General features: G+C 55.0%; 1 protein-coding gene across 2 annotated transcripts in view; it reads right to left on the reverse strand.

Annotated features, from left to right (window-relative positions):
• Positions 1 to 2079: 2079 nt before the first annotated feature.
• BCR (BCR activator of RhoGEF and GTPase) overlaps positions 2080 to 12977 on the reverse strand; it is a 114224-nt gene continuing 103326 nt past the window's right edge. For both annotated transcript variants that reach the window (XM_017889753.1, XM_017889752.1), the window contains exons 10-16: positions 12304 to 12472; positions 10198 to 10317; positions 9347 to 9422; positions 7806 to 7910; positions 7017 to 7091; positions 4663 to 4760; positions 2080 to 2259 (exon numbers count right to left, since the gene is read on the reverse strand). In XM_017889753.1, coding sequence (XP_017745242.1) covers positions 2095 to 2259; positions 4663 to 4760; positions 7017 to 7091; positions 7806 to 7910; positions 9347 to 9422; positions 10198 to 10317; positions 12304 to 12472 — 808 coding nt within the window. In that variant the 3' untranslated portion in view covers positions 2080 to 2094. The remainder of the gene's footprint in view (positions 2260 to 4662; positions 4761 to 7016; positions 7092 to 7805; positions 7911 to 9346; positions 9423 to 10197; positions 10318 to 12303; positions 12473 to 12977) is intronic.

Consider the following 12977-nt stretch of genomic DNA (forward strand, 5'->3'; position numbering starts at 1 on the left):
AAAAAGGAGCCGGGCACCCAGGCTGTGAGTATCCCTGGGCTGAGTGGTGAGGCTGTGCCAGATGCAGGCTGGACTGCGGGGGAGGAATGCCCCAGGCTGGGTAGGGGAGACGGAAAACATGGAGAGTGAGAGGGAAGGGGGAGCAATGGGAGCACAACCGGCTTTGCAGTCTGCTCCCTCCACCTCCCTGAATATCCGGGACCCTGATTCTGAGCAGGTTAGAGAAGCATCTCCTGAGTGTCAAATGAGCTCTCTCAAAGATCTGCTGTGAGGACCAAATGAGAAAGCATATGTGGCCAGGCACAGTGCCTCAGGCCTGTAATCCCAGCACTTTGGGAGGCTGAGGCAGGAGAATTGCTTGAACCTGGGAGGTTGCAGAGAGCCAAGATCATACCACAGCACTCTGGCCTGGGCAACAAGAGCAAAACTCCAGTCTTAAAAAATAAAAAAAACCCTTAGCTGGGCATGGCGGGGCATGTCTGTAATCCCAACAACTTGGGAGGCTAGGGCAGGATTGCCTGAGCTGAGGAGTTTGAGGTTGCAGTGAGCTATGATCCTGCTATTGCACGCCAGCCTGGGAGACAGAGCTAGATACTGTCTCAAGAAAACAACCACCACCACCAAAGAAAGCACATGTAGAAAAGAGCCTGAGCCGTGACCATCACCCAAACTATGACCATCACTTGACTAATGCTAAAACACTTCAGATCTCAAAGGAGACCAGCACCAAGTACTCCATCAAGAGCGGTGTGGCCCATCTGTGTGGTAAAATCTCCCATCATGAGAATCCACAGAAAGGCTGGGAGGGTGAACAAGATAGTGCAGTGGGACAGGAACAGGGCAGCTGAGAGCAATTTTTAGTTAATTTATTTTGTTTTAGACAGGGGTCTCACTGTGTTGCCCTGGCTGGTCTTGAATACCTGGGCTCAAGCAACCCTCTTGCTTCAGCCTCCTGAGCAGCTGGATTACAGGCACGTGCTAGAGGAGCCTTTTTGATATTAAACCTGATCTTGAAGTACAGGGAACCTCAGGAAGCCCTGAGCCACTGAGTTCCCTTATAAGCTTCCAAGGTAGAAAAACAGCCAGTGGCTGCACCTCCCAAGACGTGGTCAGCCAGGCCAGGGTGGCCAGAAGGGGGTGAAGCCGGCACTTGGTAAAGATTTGCTGATCTGAATGACAATGTGGAACCCATCAGCAAGATGACAAGTTACTCAGGGAAGGGCCATCCTCTCCCTTCATTCTTCCTGGCACTTGGTATTTAACCGCAAGAGGATTTTTACTTCCTGCTTAGGGAGGGAGCTGGGGCTTCCTGGGGAGCCCTGTGCTTCCAGGGGCATGTGGAATGCCAGACCCACTACCTCTAGAGGCCTCTTGTGAAGATGGAAGAGAGAGCTGTAGCCACAACCCACTGATACAATGCACTATAAGGAAAGCGCGACCAGGGCTTCCTCCCAGCTACCCCCGCGGAACTGAGGGTGCGAACAGGAGAGACAGGGCATGGGGCACCTGCTATGATCCTCCAGGAGGTGGCAGGCTCCCAGGGGCTGGATAAGCTTCTGAAAGACAGAGGGCCCAGGCAGTCTCCTTAAGAACCACGGCCCCTGTGCTGGTCCTGTACGGACACATTCTTGGTCCCACCTGGCGGCTTCCAGACTAGCCTGGGAGGACACCTGTGTGCACCCTGTTCAGAGATACAGCTCTATACCCTGGCAACTGGGTCTAGACCACAGATAGGGGATGCCAAGCAGGCAGCCTCTGGGACCCCTGTGCTCTTCTAAGAAGACTGGCACAGGATGGGCCAATTTCGGCCCAGGGCATCACCTAACCGTTCTGCCTTTGGGTTCTCCTATGGCCGGGCAGAAACTGAGGCCCCAGCTGCAAAACCAAGTTGAATGGAAATTCCTTTGGAAATGAGCCGACACAACAGACATGCAGACAGAGAGCGGAACATCAAGACCCATCAAGATACATGCAGGCACCAACACAGGTCTCCCACAACGGATGTTTCAGAGTCACAGCTGCCCACCCCACCCCACCCTTGGTGCAAGGCCATCTCAGTGTCCCCAAGGACTGCATGAAAAAGGACACCATGCCTCAGGCAGGGGACGGTAGAGATGGCCGCCTTACCTGGACCTGGCCCTTCCCCATGAGTCGGTCCGTGCTCTCGCCGTCCTCCTTGGGAATCTTCGTCTTGTTGTAACACTTTTCGTAGCACAGTATCCTCAGGGTCTGGGAGCCCTCCAGCTCTATTTCAAATTCCTGCAGGCCCAAGGGAGAAGGGAAGTCCAGTGTGAACAAACAGGTCAATGTTATAGCTGAAGGGTCCTCTGAACCCAGGCTGTCCCTGTCGCCCTTGCTGGCCCAGAGGGACTGATGCCTGAGACCCTCCCTTAGTCCTGGGACGCATGGAAATGTTCCCTGTAAGCAACCCTGGCATGAGACTGTGGCCCAGCCTGGATGCTTCCAGAAGCTCCGACTGTCACTCAAACCTAATCCAAACTCCTTACACCAGCATCTCAAAGGGTGCCTCACAATCTCCAGGGTGCTTGTTAAAAGATATTTCTATGGGCTGGGCGTGAGGGCTCACACCTGTAATCCCAGCACTTTGCGAGGCTGAGGTGGGCAGATCACTGGAGACCAGGAGTACGAGACTAACCTAGCCAACATGTCTACTAAAAACACAAAATTTCTACTAAATCTCTACTAAAAATACAAAAATTAGTCGGGCATGGTGGTGCATGCCTGTAATCCCAGCTACTTGAGAGGCTGAGGCACAAGAATTGCTTGAATCAAGGAGGCAGAGGCTGCAGTGAGCCAAGATCATGCCACCGCATTCCAGCCTGGCCAACAGTGTGAGATTCTTCCTCAAAACAAAAAAAAAAAAAACAAAAAAAAACCCACAAGAAGAAGTTATTTCTATGGACTCTGAATGATAATGATCTGTCAACGTAGGTTCACTTTTTTGGTGGCGAGACTGTTCCGTAAGATATTATCATGGTGGATACACGTCATTCTACATTTGTCAAAACCCATAACGTGTACCACCACGAATGAACCCTATCTAATGTCAACTACGAACTCTGGGTGATAATGATGGATTAACGCAGGCTCATCAACTGTAACTCATGTCCCACCCTAGGGTGGAATGTCCATAATTGAGGTGGGGGGCAGGGCGTACATGGGAACTCTTCGTTCTTTCTGCTCCATTGTGCTGCATACCCAAACCCACTCTTTAAAAAATGAATTCTATCTAAAAGGAAACAAAGAGTGATCCCTGGGGTTGACAAAGGAGGGACAGGGACTTGGAGGAAAAACTGCTCCCCTAGCTTTCAAGTTGTCTGCGTGGGTGTGGTGTGAACCCTCTCCTCCGCCACCCTGATGGTGCCATTGGTGAATCTGCACTTCACAGCAACGTGTGTGCACGTGTGGCTTCTTGCTGGGGAAATGGAGGAAGGTGAGGGAAGAAGAAAGCAGCAGGAATTTCTGAACCTGAATGGAGGAGTGGGTGGGTGGGTGTGTGTGTGAGCCAGGAATATGTGAGTGTCCCCAAGCCCAGATCTTCATGGACAGTGAGGGTGGTGGAGGTGACCTGCTGCAATCTAACCCTCATGACTTCATGCCTCCCTGGAGCTTCCGTAGATGCCTGGCACCTAAACCTTTTGCACACTGCTGCCTGGCACCCTCTCTTGTTGTCTCTGCTGGGTCGTGGCACTCTTGGTCTCTGCAAAGCCTTCTTCGATGGACCCCATGTGGCTCTTATACCCCCTGTCATCACAGCTGCCACTCAGCCCTTTCTGCAGGGATGTCCAGGTAGTTTCCTGAGCTCCTTGTGCCCTTGTACTATTCAAGCAACATGTCTAAAATGATCAAAGAGTAGTGGATGCTGAGAAAGGAGACCTGGGTTCCAGCCCCACTGCTCGCTCCACCAGCCTTGTGACCCGTGTAGACCAAGCAGCCTGGGGGCTCCTGGCTTCCTCCTTCGCAGGAGCGGGGGTGGGAGGCAGCTCTCTGCAGGCCCAGCTGCCTCTACCTGCATCATCAAGAATGAGACCTTCCAGGTCACAACTGCTGCAGAAGCTGGGAAACGGCACCTCTCATGGATCTGGGACTTAGTCAATACGGGCCTCTCTGCAATCATTCCTCCACTCCCGAAGGGGCAGGGCCAAATGGCTATGTGACTCACACAGCAGCTCTCCAAGGTGGAGGAAGGCACTACGACACACCGTACAAGCCCAACACCCTGAGACAAGCAAGCAGGACCCTACAGTCCCTGCCCCAGCCCCATAGCAGAGCCCCAGGCTTCCGGAAGCCAAGAGGGTCACGGGAGCTCATTCCAACTTCTGTGGAAAAACACTATGGAAACCTACCAAATAAACAAACGCTAACAAAGGCAGACAAAAAGCCCTTTTAAGTCTCTTTCCAAACACTTCTCCAGCAAAATAGGCGGCTTCTTTGTGATGGAGGGGTGGGTAAGGTTTTCAGGAACAGAGGTAAAATCTCTTGGACTCGTCACCTCCTGGCCCCCCAGGAGATTACTGGAATTCAGCAGCACTGCCTTCGGGGGAAGCCCTCAGGGAGCCCCTGAAGGTTCAGATTCTCTCCAGTGGGAAACATCCTGTGCCCCGGCTGGCAGGCTGGGCCCTTGTGGAATCAGCTCCTCACCTCGTTCCAGTTTGGCTCAGCTGTGTCCCTGTAGACGCGCGTCTTTGCTTTATTCACAAAATACCCAAAGGAATCCACCTCCAGGGTGCAGTACAGATCTGTGGGGAGAAGGGAATATGGAGAAGGTCACGGCTCCTCTCCACATCACCCACATGGTCTGTAAGAGCAGGTGTTATTTGCAGAATCAGAAAAAAAATACAAAAGTTTTTTTCTTTTTAAAAATTCAACACCTAACGGGCGTCTGGCATGAACACCAGCACCTCATGCGATGCCCCTGCCTGCTCTGTGGAATTTCCCTGGGGGCAGCTGGGAAACGGGACTTCCCACAACATTCATTCACTCAGTCAGTCCACAAACCCCAGCTAAAGCCCCTGTGATGAGACAGCCCCTGCACTAGTGGGAACAGAGAGGTGTACACGCCATCGTTACACAGTGATGCCACAGCAGAGGCCAGCCGTCCTGGGGGATGTGGGAAGCTCCTGCATCCTACAGAGCAGACCCCGCTGTAAGTATTATTGGGCAAAGAATCCAGGCAAAGGGGACTCCAGGCCACTGTGGGGCACAGGAAGCAGCTCAGTGCTGGGGAAGTCGTGGGGTGCAGGGGGAAGGGAAGGAGGCAAGGACTGCAGAAGAGCGGGGCTGGGCTGGCTGTAGGTGCTAAGTGGCAGGGTGGGGTTTATGTTTTAGAAGAACTACCTGAGACGGGGGATGGAGAGGCCTGGTGGTGGGGACCCTTTCTGCAGGGATGTCCAGAGCTACGACAACCAGGGAGGAGGCCACAGCCAGGGCCTGGCCAGGCAGCCAGAGACGATCAAGAAGCCTCATTGATGGAGAATGGCATTTAACGGAGGGAGAGCGGACCACAGTTTCCGGCTTGGCCACGGGGATGGATGGTGGTGCCCCTCAACGGGACAGGACAGAGGAGGAACAAGTTTGGGGGCCATGAGGTTTGGTTTGGGGATGCAAGGTTGAGTGCATGGGGCAAGGAAGAGATAGAAAGAAAAGTAATAGGGAGGCAAGGACAGACAAGTCTGGGACCACGGGGCAGCGTAGGGTGTCACACTGTACTGCTCACAGACAGGACCTGGGAGGAGATGCAGGGATAGAGGGAGGCTGATGAAGAAAACGCCAGCATTTATGAGGCAGCCAGAGACAGGCCCGGGGGAAAGATTATGTGTGTTACAGTGTTATGAAGATGCAATCTGCATGTCATATAATTCATCCATTCCAAGTGTAGGGTTTAAGGATTTTTAGGAAATGTAAACGCGAGTACAAACAGCACCACAATCTTTTCACGACACTGCTCTGACCTAAAAAGTCCCCTTAGGTTCATCTGCAGTTAGTCCTCTCCTAACCCCATCCCCCAACAATCCCTGGTAAGCTTTCTTCCTCCACATTTTGCTGTTTCTGGGAACTTTTTTTTTTTTTTTTTGAGGTGGAGTCTCCCTCTGAAGCCCAGGCTGGAATGCAGTGGCACAAGTGCGGCTCACTGCAACCTCTGACTCCCAGGTTCAAGCGATTCTCTTGCCTCAGCCTCCCAAGTAGTTAGCATTACAGGCACCCACCACCTTGCCTGGCTAATCTTTGTATTTTTAGTAGACATGGGGTTTCAACATGTTGGTCAGGCTGGTCTCGAACTCCGGAGCTCAAGTGATCCACCTGCCTCAGCCGCCCAAAGTGCTGGGATTACAGGTGTGAGCCACCACGCCTGGCATCTTTGTATTTTTAGTAGACACAGTTTCGTCATGTTGGTCAGGCTGGTCTCCAACTCCTGAGCTCAAGCGATCCACCTGCCTCAGCCTCCCAAATTGCTGGGATTACAGGCATGAGCCACCGCGCCTGGCCTCTAGAAACTTATACAGTGCAAGTGATGTGTTACCAGCCTTTACTGCTCTGACAGCTCCAGTAGCTGGGGGAGACCTCCACTTAGAGGAGAAAGAAAAAAAGTGTATTATCCATCCAGCTCGACGGAGCAGCCAAATCTGCTCTGCTGTGGGGTGAAGCCGCACTGCTGACAGCCCTCCTGGCTTGGACCCAAGACTCCTAGGCACCCCAGGGGATCTGTCAAACTCCTTCCAAACCCCTGCGATTACACGAACCACCTGCAGGGGACAGCTCACCAGCTCCCAGGATCTGAGACAGGCTAGGGACAGGGCAGAGGCCACTGCGGGAAAAACAATTCCACACCCAGAAGGCATCAACAAGCACAAACACTCCACAGCAGCCAGGGGTCAAAGGTGTCCCGTGGTCATCTGAATAATCTCCCTGTTTCCCCACACCCTGCCCGATGAGTCCTTCCTGGGTGGAGGCCCTGGCTCGGCCACTGCAACCTTCCTCCCCATACCAGTACTTACTTGAACTCTGCTTAAATCCAGTGGCTGAGTGGACGATGACATTCAGAAACCCATAGAGCCCCGGAGACTCATCATCTGTGCAAGAGACCAAAGAGGTGAGCTTCTGTTGTCCCGGGAAAGGGAGGCAGGTGACAAGCTAACTCTTCAGAATCAACCATCCGGTGGACACCGCGTGGCTGCCATCTGCCCAGCACAAGGCAAGCCAGTGTCATGGGCCAAAAACATACCCATCATGATTTCTGTCTTGGGGACCTCAGGATCCAGTTGGTTTCACAACACAGGCAAACCAGTGACCCAAAGTGTAATAAGGTTCCAAGGACAGCAGAGGGGGTCGGGGTGACGTGGGATGTGAGTGGGGTGTGTGTGGACACATGTGCATAGTGTATGCTGTGTGTGTGACTGAGCATACGTGCAACAGTGAATGCAAAACTCAGCTTGACCAAAAGTGCCGGCTGGCAGGTAGCTGGAGGAGAGGAGGGCTGGGAGGACGGGAGTGGGGCCAGATCCAAGGCACAGAGCATCTGAGGAGCATCTGCTGCAGCCTCGTGACTAGGAACAGAAGTTGTGCATCTCCTCAACCACCCAGCAGCAGCCACTCAGGGAGAAACCGCTCTTAACCCACCTCGTCCACTCCTGGGAGGAGACAAGAGGCCCTAATAAGCACAGCTCTTCCCTCTGCACCAAAGTCCACTAGTCCCAACAAAAGTGCCAACAGGAAGCGGGGATCAGCCTTCAGGCTAGCTGCCTGCCCTCCCTACAGGTGCCCTGTACACAGGAGGGCGGGCCCACCTTCCTTGTTGATGGTCAGCGGAATGCTGTGGACGGTCTGGAGTTTCACACACGAGTTGGTCAGCATCTGCAGCTCCACGGATGTCAGGGAGAAGCTTTTGAAACCTGGGAGGTTGGAAAAGAGGTGCACCAACTGGTCAGTCTGCTCCTTGGCCCTCTGGCCCCTCCCGCTGGACCCCCACCACACCCTGGGGAAGGGGCATGGCAAGAACTGGTGCCAGGGCTTGGGGGCTCAGGAGAGGGCACTTGGCTCCCAAGTGCAGTGCCGGTCTGGCAGCAGAGCGAGGTGTGGCCTTGGAGAGCCCAGGCCTGCAAGAGTCTTAGCATGAGACTTACAAACACACATGTCCCACGCTACCTATGCACAGACATGCGGCAGGTCTGAGAATGAGCGGCTGGACTGGGAGCATCTCCCTGTGAGGTCTCCCAGACAGCAGCTTGGCTCTGCCCCTCCTCTGCTAACACAGGCCCTGTTTCTCCACCAGGTGAGGAAAAGGGGCTTATTTCTGGGCATAATGCTGAACAGGCTACAGAGGCTGCCACTCTGGAAATGGTTGGGGCTTCCATGTTATGACAGGAAACCCTGGGACACAAGCACTGGCAGGGCTGCCCGGAGATCCGTGTTCCTCCAGGCCACGGTGGCATTGGGGGCTGAGATGTGGCTCTGCATAGGTGAGAATGATGAGCCTGAGGGGGCGGGAGGTCAGGCCAGGCCAGAGTCATGCAGAGCCCCAGCCCGGCATCCCTGTGAAATACGCTCCTTTGCAGGAGATGGCCCACAGCTGTGGGAGGACTAGGCCACCTGGATACAGTGCTCAGCCCAGCTCCCCCTGCAAGAGGGACAGTGGCACACAAGAGTCCCAGTGGGAACATCTTGGTAAGGATGGCATGTGAATCCCAAACCTCCAAGGAGGGAACCGGGGCTGCCTTCCCCAGTGACACTGCCAGGCGGGACCCGAAGGAAGGAGCACCCTGACAGAGGGAAGTGCCCAGAGAAGGAAGGGGCTGCCCCAGACAGGAGGGAGTGCCCCTGTGCTGAGAGCCGGCAGCCCTGGCCATATGAACAGGGCAGTGGGGCCAGCGCAGTGTGGCTGCCCAAGTGGGCCCAGCCAAAGGCCCCTTTAGCATCAGCACCTGCTGGGGCAGGGAAGGCCCGGGGGTGGGGAGCAGATGAGGGGAAATGGGGGAGGCCAAGAAAATGGAGTGGTCCCAGAAAGGCCTAGGGGCAGGCCGGGGTGGGGTGTACGGGCAGCAGGGGGGCAGATGGCAGGGGTGTGTGTAGGGGTGGGTGTGGAATCGGGAAAGGACCTGGGGAAGGGGGATCACAGGGCAGTGGGGAAATGAGTGCCCAGGGGATGGGGGCAGGATAGGCAGGCGGGGAGTCAAGAGGCCTGGGGGCCTATCAGGGCGGCTATCTCCAATGCAACACTTCACTTGGATAAAACCCCTCAAAATAAAAAAGAAGGTTTAAAACCACAGGAGCTGCCAGCCTGGCCCTAATGTTTTGAAGTCCAGACCTTCTCGGGACAGAGGATACTCACACTTCTTCTGCTGCTCCCGGATGTTCTCCCTCCACTCTGCACGCTCATAGTCAGAGGAGATCAGGAACGTGTAACTCTAGGGTGGGCGAGAAGAACACACCCAGTTATCTCCGCCCTGGCTACGCGAATGCCTGGTAGGCCCGGGGCACCTCAGAGCACACAACTCATACCTCCAGCTGGCTGGAGCCCCGTGGCCAGCTGTGCTCATGGTCTGGCATGTCGCTTCCGGCACTCCCTACCCTTCCTGCCAGCTGGCTGCCACAGCACCTGTGGCACAAGCTCTCACCTGAACCACATGGGTCAGGGTGTGATGCTGGCAGAGGGGCACAGCTTAGGGACATGGAGGTGACCAGGTGGGATCTGCAGAGGTGAAGATTAATCCAGACCTGACCTCCTGCATTCAACCCACAAGCCCCACCAGCAGAGTCCACCAGCAGCCTCTCCTGGCCAGGCTAGAAAACAAGTCATTCTGGATGTTGACAGGAGGGAGAGGCCCAGGTTACAGATGGCAGCAGGAGCCAGACTCAGGACAGAAGATGCGTCTCTGGCCCTCAAGGTCCCGGGACAGCATCCCTGTACCAAGGGCCAGGTCTGCACCTGCTAGGCTCCCCTGCCCTATACCCTCCCCAGAGACCCTGCCCACTCCCAGTTGTGGAAGCTGAGCCAGCTGCCACTCAACCTGGCGGCTACGGCCCAAAGCCCCAGACAAGGGAATGAGTGTGCTTGCATGCACCATGCTGGACAAGCCTCTCAGTCTGGGGTGCGTCCAAGTGAAAACGCGCTGCCATGAGGCAGTCAGGAGCCCATCCCAGGCTGGGAGAGCAGGAGGGGCCAGCACAGCAGGCACTCACCTTGCCATTGCGGCTGTGCACCCTGAAGGCCATGCTAGGAGACATGAGCAGCAGCAGCGACTCCTGCTCCGACAGCTTCTTCTTCAGCCTCTCCGTGGCCTTGCTGCCCTTGTTCGCCCTCTGCGGGGAGATGCCACAGCCTCACCTTTCCATTCCAGCACCCCACACAACCCACTCCCACTCCATCCATCCCCACCCACCAGCTGCATTCAGCCTGCAGAGGGCGAGAATCCCATCTCTCCACTCAGCACAGCCCAGGGCCCCAGACTGCAGTTGCTGGTGGCCTTTGGAGGACAGAAACAGCCTTTTTACAGGGTCAAGGCACGGCACAAGCTGCAGGACATGCTCGGTAAACCTTTTCTGTAGGAATTAAGTCTTTCCTCTCGTAACGGCGGAGAGAAGAGACTTTTACAAACATCCCTGCCTTTCATTTTCCCAAATTCAGACAATGTCCAGGAGGCCGTTGTGACCTAGAGGGTCCCTCACCCCCTTCCTAATCCAACTAGGTTTCAGTATCGGGCCCCCTGGGCATGTTTGTGGAGGTCCCAGCAGAAGGCCAGACGACTGTCAACAGAACCTGGATGGGAAGGCCCTTCCTACGCTGAGCTGCGTGTTTCACTCTAGAAGCCACTATCCCTGGGGAGGAAAAAACTGTGCTGCCTGTCACCAGGTAGGGCTCCATCCTATCCCATCCCCCAAAGAGCTGAACATGGAGAATACAACAGTAACAGTCAATAGGCCTCAGGTGCTCTGAGCACTGGCTCCCACTATGTGTGGGGACACCCTATCTTGGAGGTCACAGTCCCACAAGGATGAACAATAGAATGTTCACCCCAGTCTCGAAGCTCCCTGTGTTCCTAAGTATCCTGGGTTTGGGTACAGCAGGCTGGGCAGCTGGGCAAGGGCTGAGGAACTCCTGTCCTGCTGCATCCAACCTACCTGGGCATCCCTGGACCCAGGCCTAACCTTCTTGCCACCTGCCTCCTCTGGCCTGGCTAACCTTTGATTGAGGGGCTCGTCCTTGCCATTTTTACAGTCTTCAAACATCTCTGGAAAAAACCAAGCGCCAGTAGTCCTGAATACCTGGAGGGGTGGCACTCTCACCTGGGCCTGGCCCACATCAGAGTAGCTTGCATGGGGGACAGCCAGCACCTCCCCCAGCCCGCATCCTGGACTACTCCAAGCCCTCCACTGTCTGGCTGTGACTTTCTCTCTGGTGACTCGGTACATCACCCGTGTAATGGAACCACACAGCAAAGGATGCAGACTGGGTATCAGGAGACCACACACTCAAACAGCTCAATCCCGTGGCCAGAGGTGAGAACCCAGAAGCCTCTCTCCCGCCCAGCTGACTGAGCTCCCGCATTCCTGCTGCTTCCTTAAAAGGACCATCCAGGCATTTGCCTGTGAACTTACAAGGGATCACACCCTGTTCCATTATAAATACTGCTAGCTGTCATGCGCTCTCTCTCTCTCTGACTCTTCACTTCTGCCTTGTGTGACCCAGGGACAGAAGACTGCCCTCCCTACTCATGGCACCTCCTTGTCCAAAACCTATAGGTAAAATCTCTGAATTTGTTTCGTATTGTGGTGGTGTGGTTCTGAAAAACTAGGAGGTGTTTGCTTAGGTTAAGTTTTCCCCGGGGATGCCAGTGAAAACACAAAATCAGGCTCCCAGTGCCAGAGCAATGGTCAGGCAGACGTAAACTGGACCCAGTTTAAACTTGCCAGTATAAACAAGTTTCTCTTGAGAGGGACCCCCAGTCACAGGTCGGACAACTGAGTATGAGGCAGTCCACCACATGCAGGAAGTATCCCGTGAAAGGCACATTGTAGAGACCATGACTAGTTCCCTTCGTTTTTCTGGAGGGCTGGATTGGCAGCCGCTCTGGTATGGTGCTCCCCACTGAGCTGGGGGTTCTCAGAACAACTGGGCACCTACCTGTGCCCAGATGCCAGCCCTCCCAGAGCCGAGAGCTTACAGGGGTCCCAGAGACCAGACCTGGGGCCCAGAGGCCTGATGCAGAAAGCACCCACTGGCCGGGTGCGGGGGCTGCTGCCCACTCAGACCACGCTGAACCCGGCCCTTGCTCCCCTGGCATGCACCTTCTCTCTCTGGATGTCATTCTTGATCTGGGAGATCTTGATCTTCAAAGCGTCCAGCTCCTCGTCCGGCACCAGGGGGATGTTGGGCACTGCCTCCGATTCGTCCACCATCTGGAAGCTGAGATCCGTGAGCGGAATGTACCATTTGCAGTCATACTGCTGGGTTTTGCTGGGGATGGGGAGAGAAGAACGTTCACATGTACCGGCTGCCTTCCGTGGTTGATGTCACTGCTGTGAAGAGGCCAAGAGCCCATGTTCCTGGCCATACATGGTTTACCTGACCTAAAACCCAGCACGTGTTCCATGGAACAGACTGGGATGAGGCCACTGGCAGGCGCTGGGATTCCTGGGAACTGTGATTCCTGGGAACAGACACTCTGAACATGGGACCACAGGCCCCAGGCATCTCAGGAGTCTAGATCCACCTTATCCTGAGCTGGCCCTAAGGTTGAAGGCTCATGTGGGAGCATATCAAGGCTCCACGATGACAGGACAGGACTGAAATCCACCCCCAGGGCCATAGAGTTTGAGGGACTACAGATCTAGCTGGTCATCCCCTCGCCTGACAGATGGGGGAACTAAGGCTGTCCTCTGAGTTGACTGATTAAATCTACTCAGCAGGGAAACGGCAGGATGCAGGGAAGAGCTCCGTGCTGGTCCTTCCCAACACGGCC

Source organism: Rhinopithecus bieti, unplaced genomic scaffold (assembly GCF_001698545.2).
Source record: "Rhinopithecus bieti isolate Rb0 unplaced genomic scaffold, ASM169854v2 scaffold_19723, whole genome shotgun sequence".
NCBI classification, from domain to species: Eukaryota; Metazoa; Chordata; class Mammalia; order Primates; family Cercopithecidae; genus Rhinopithecus; species Rhinopithecus bieti.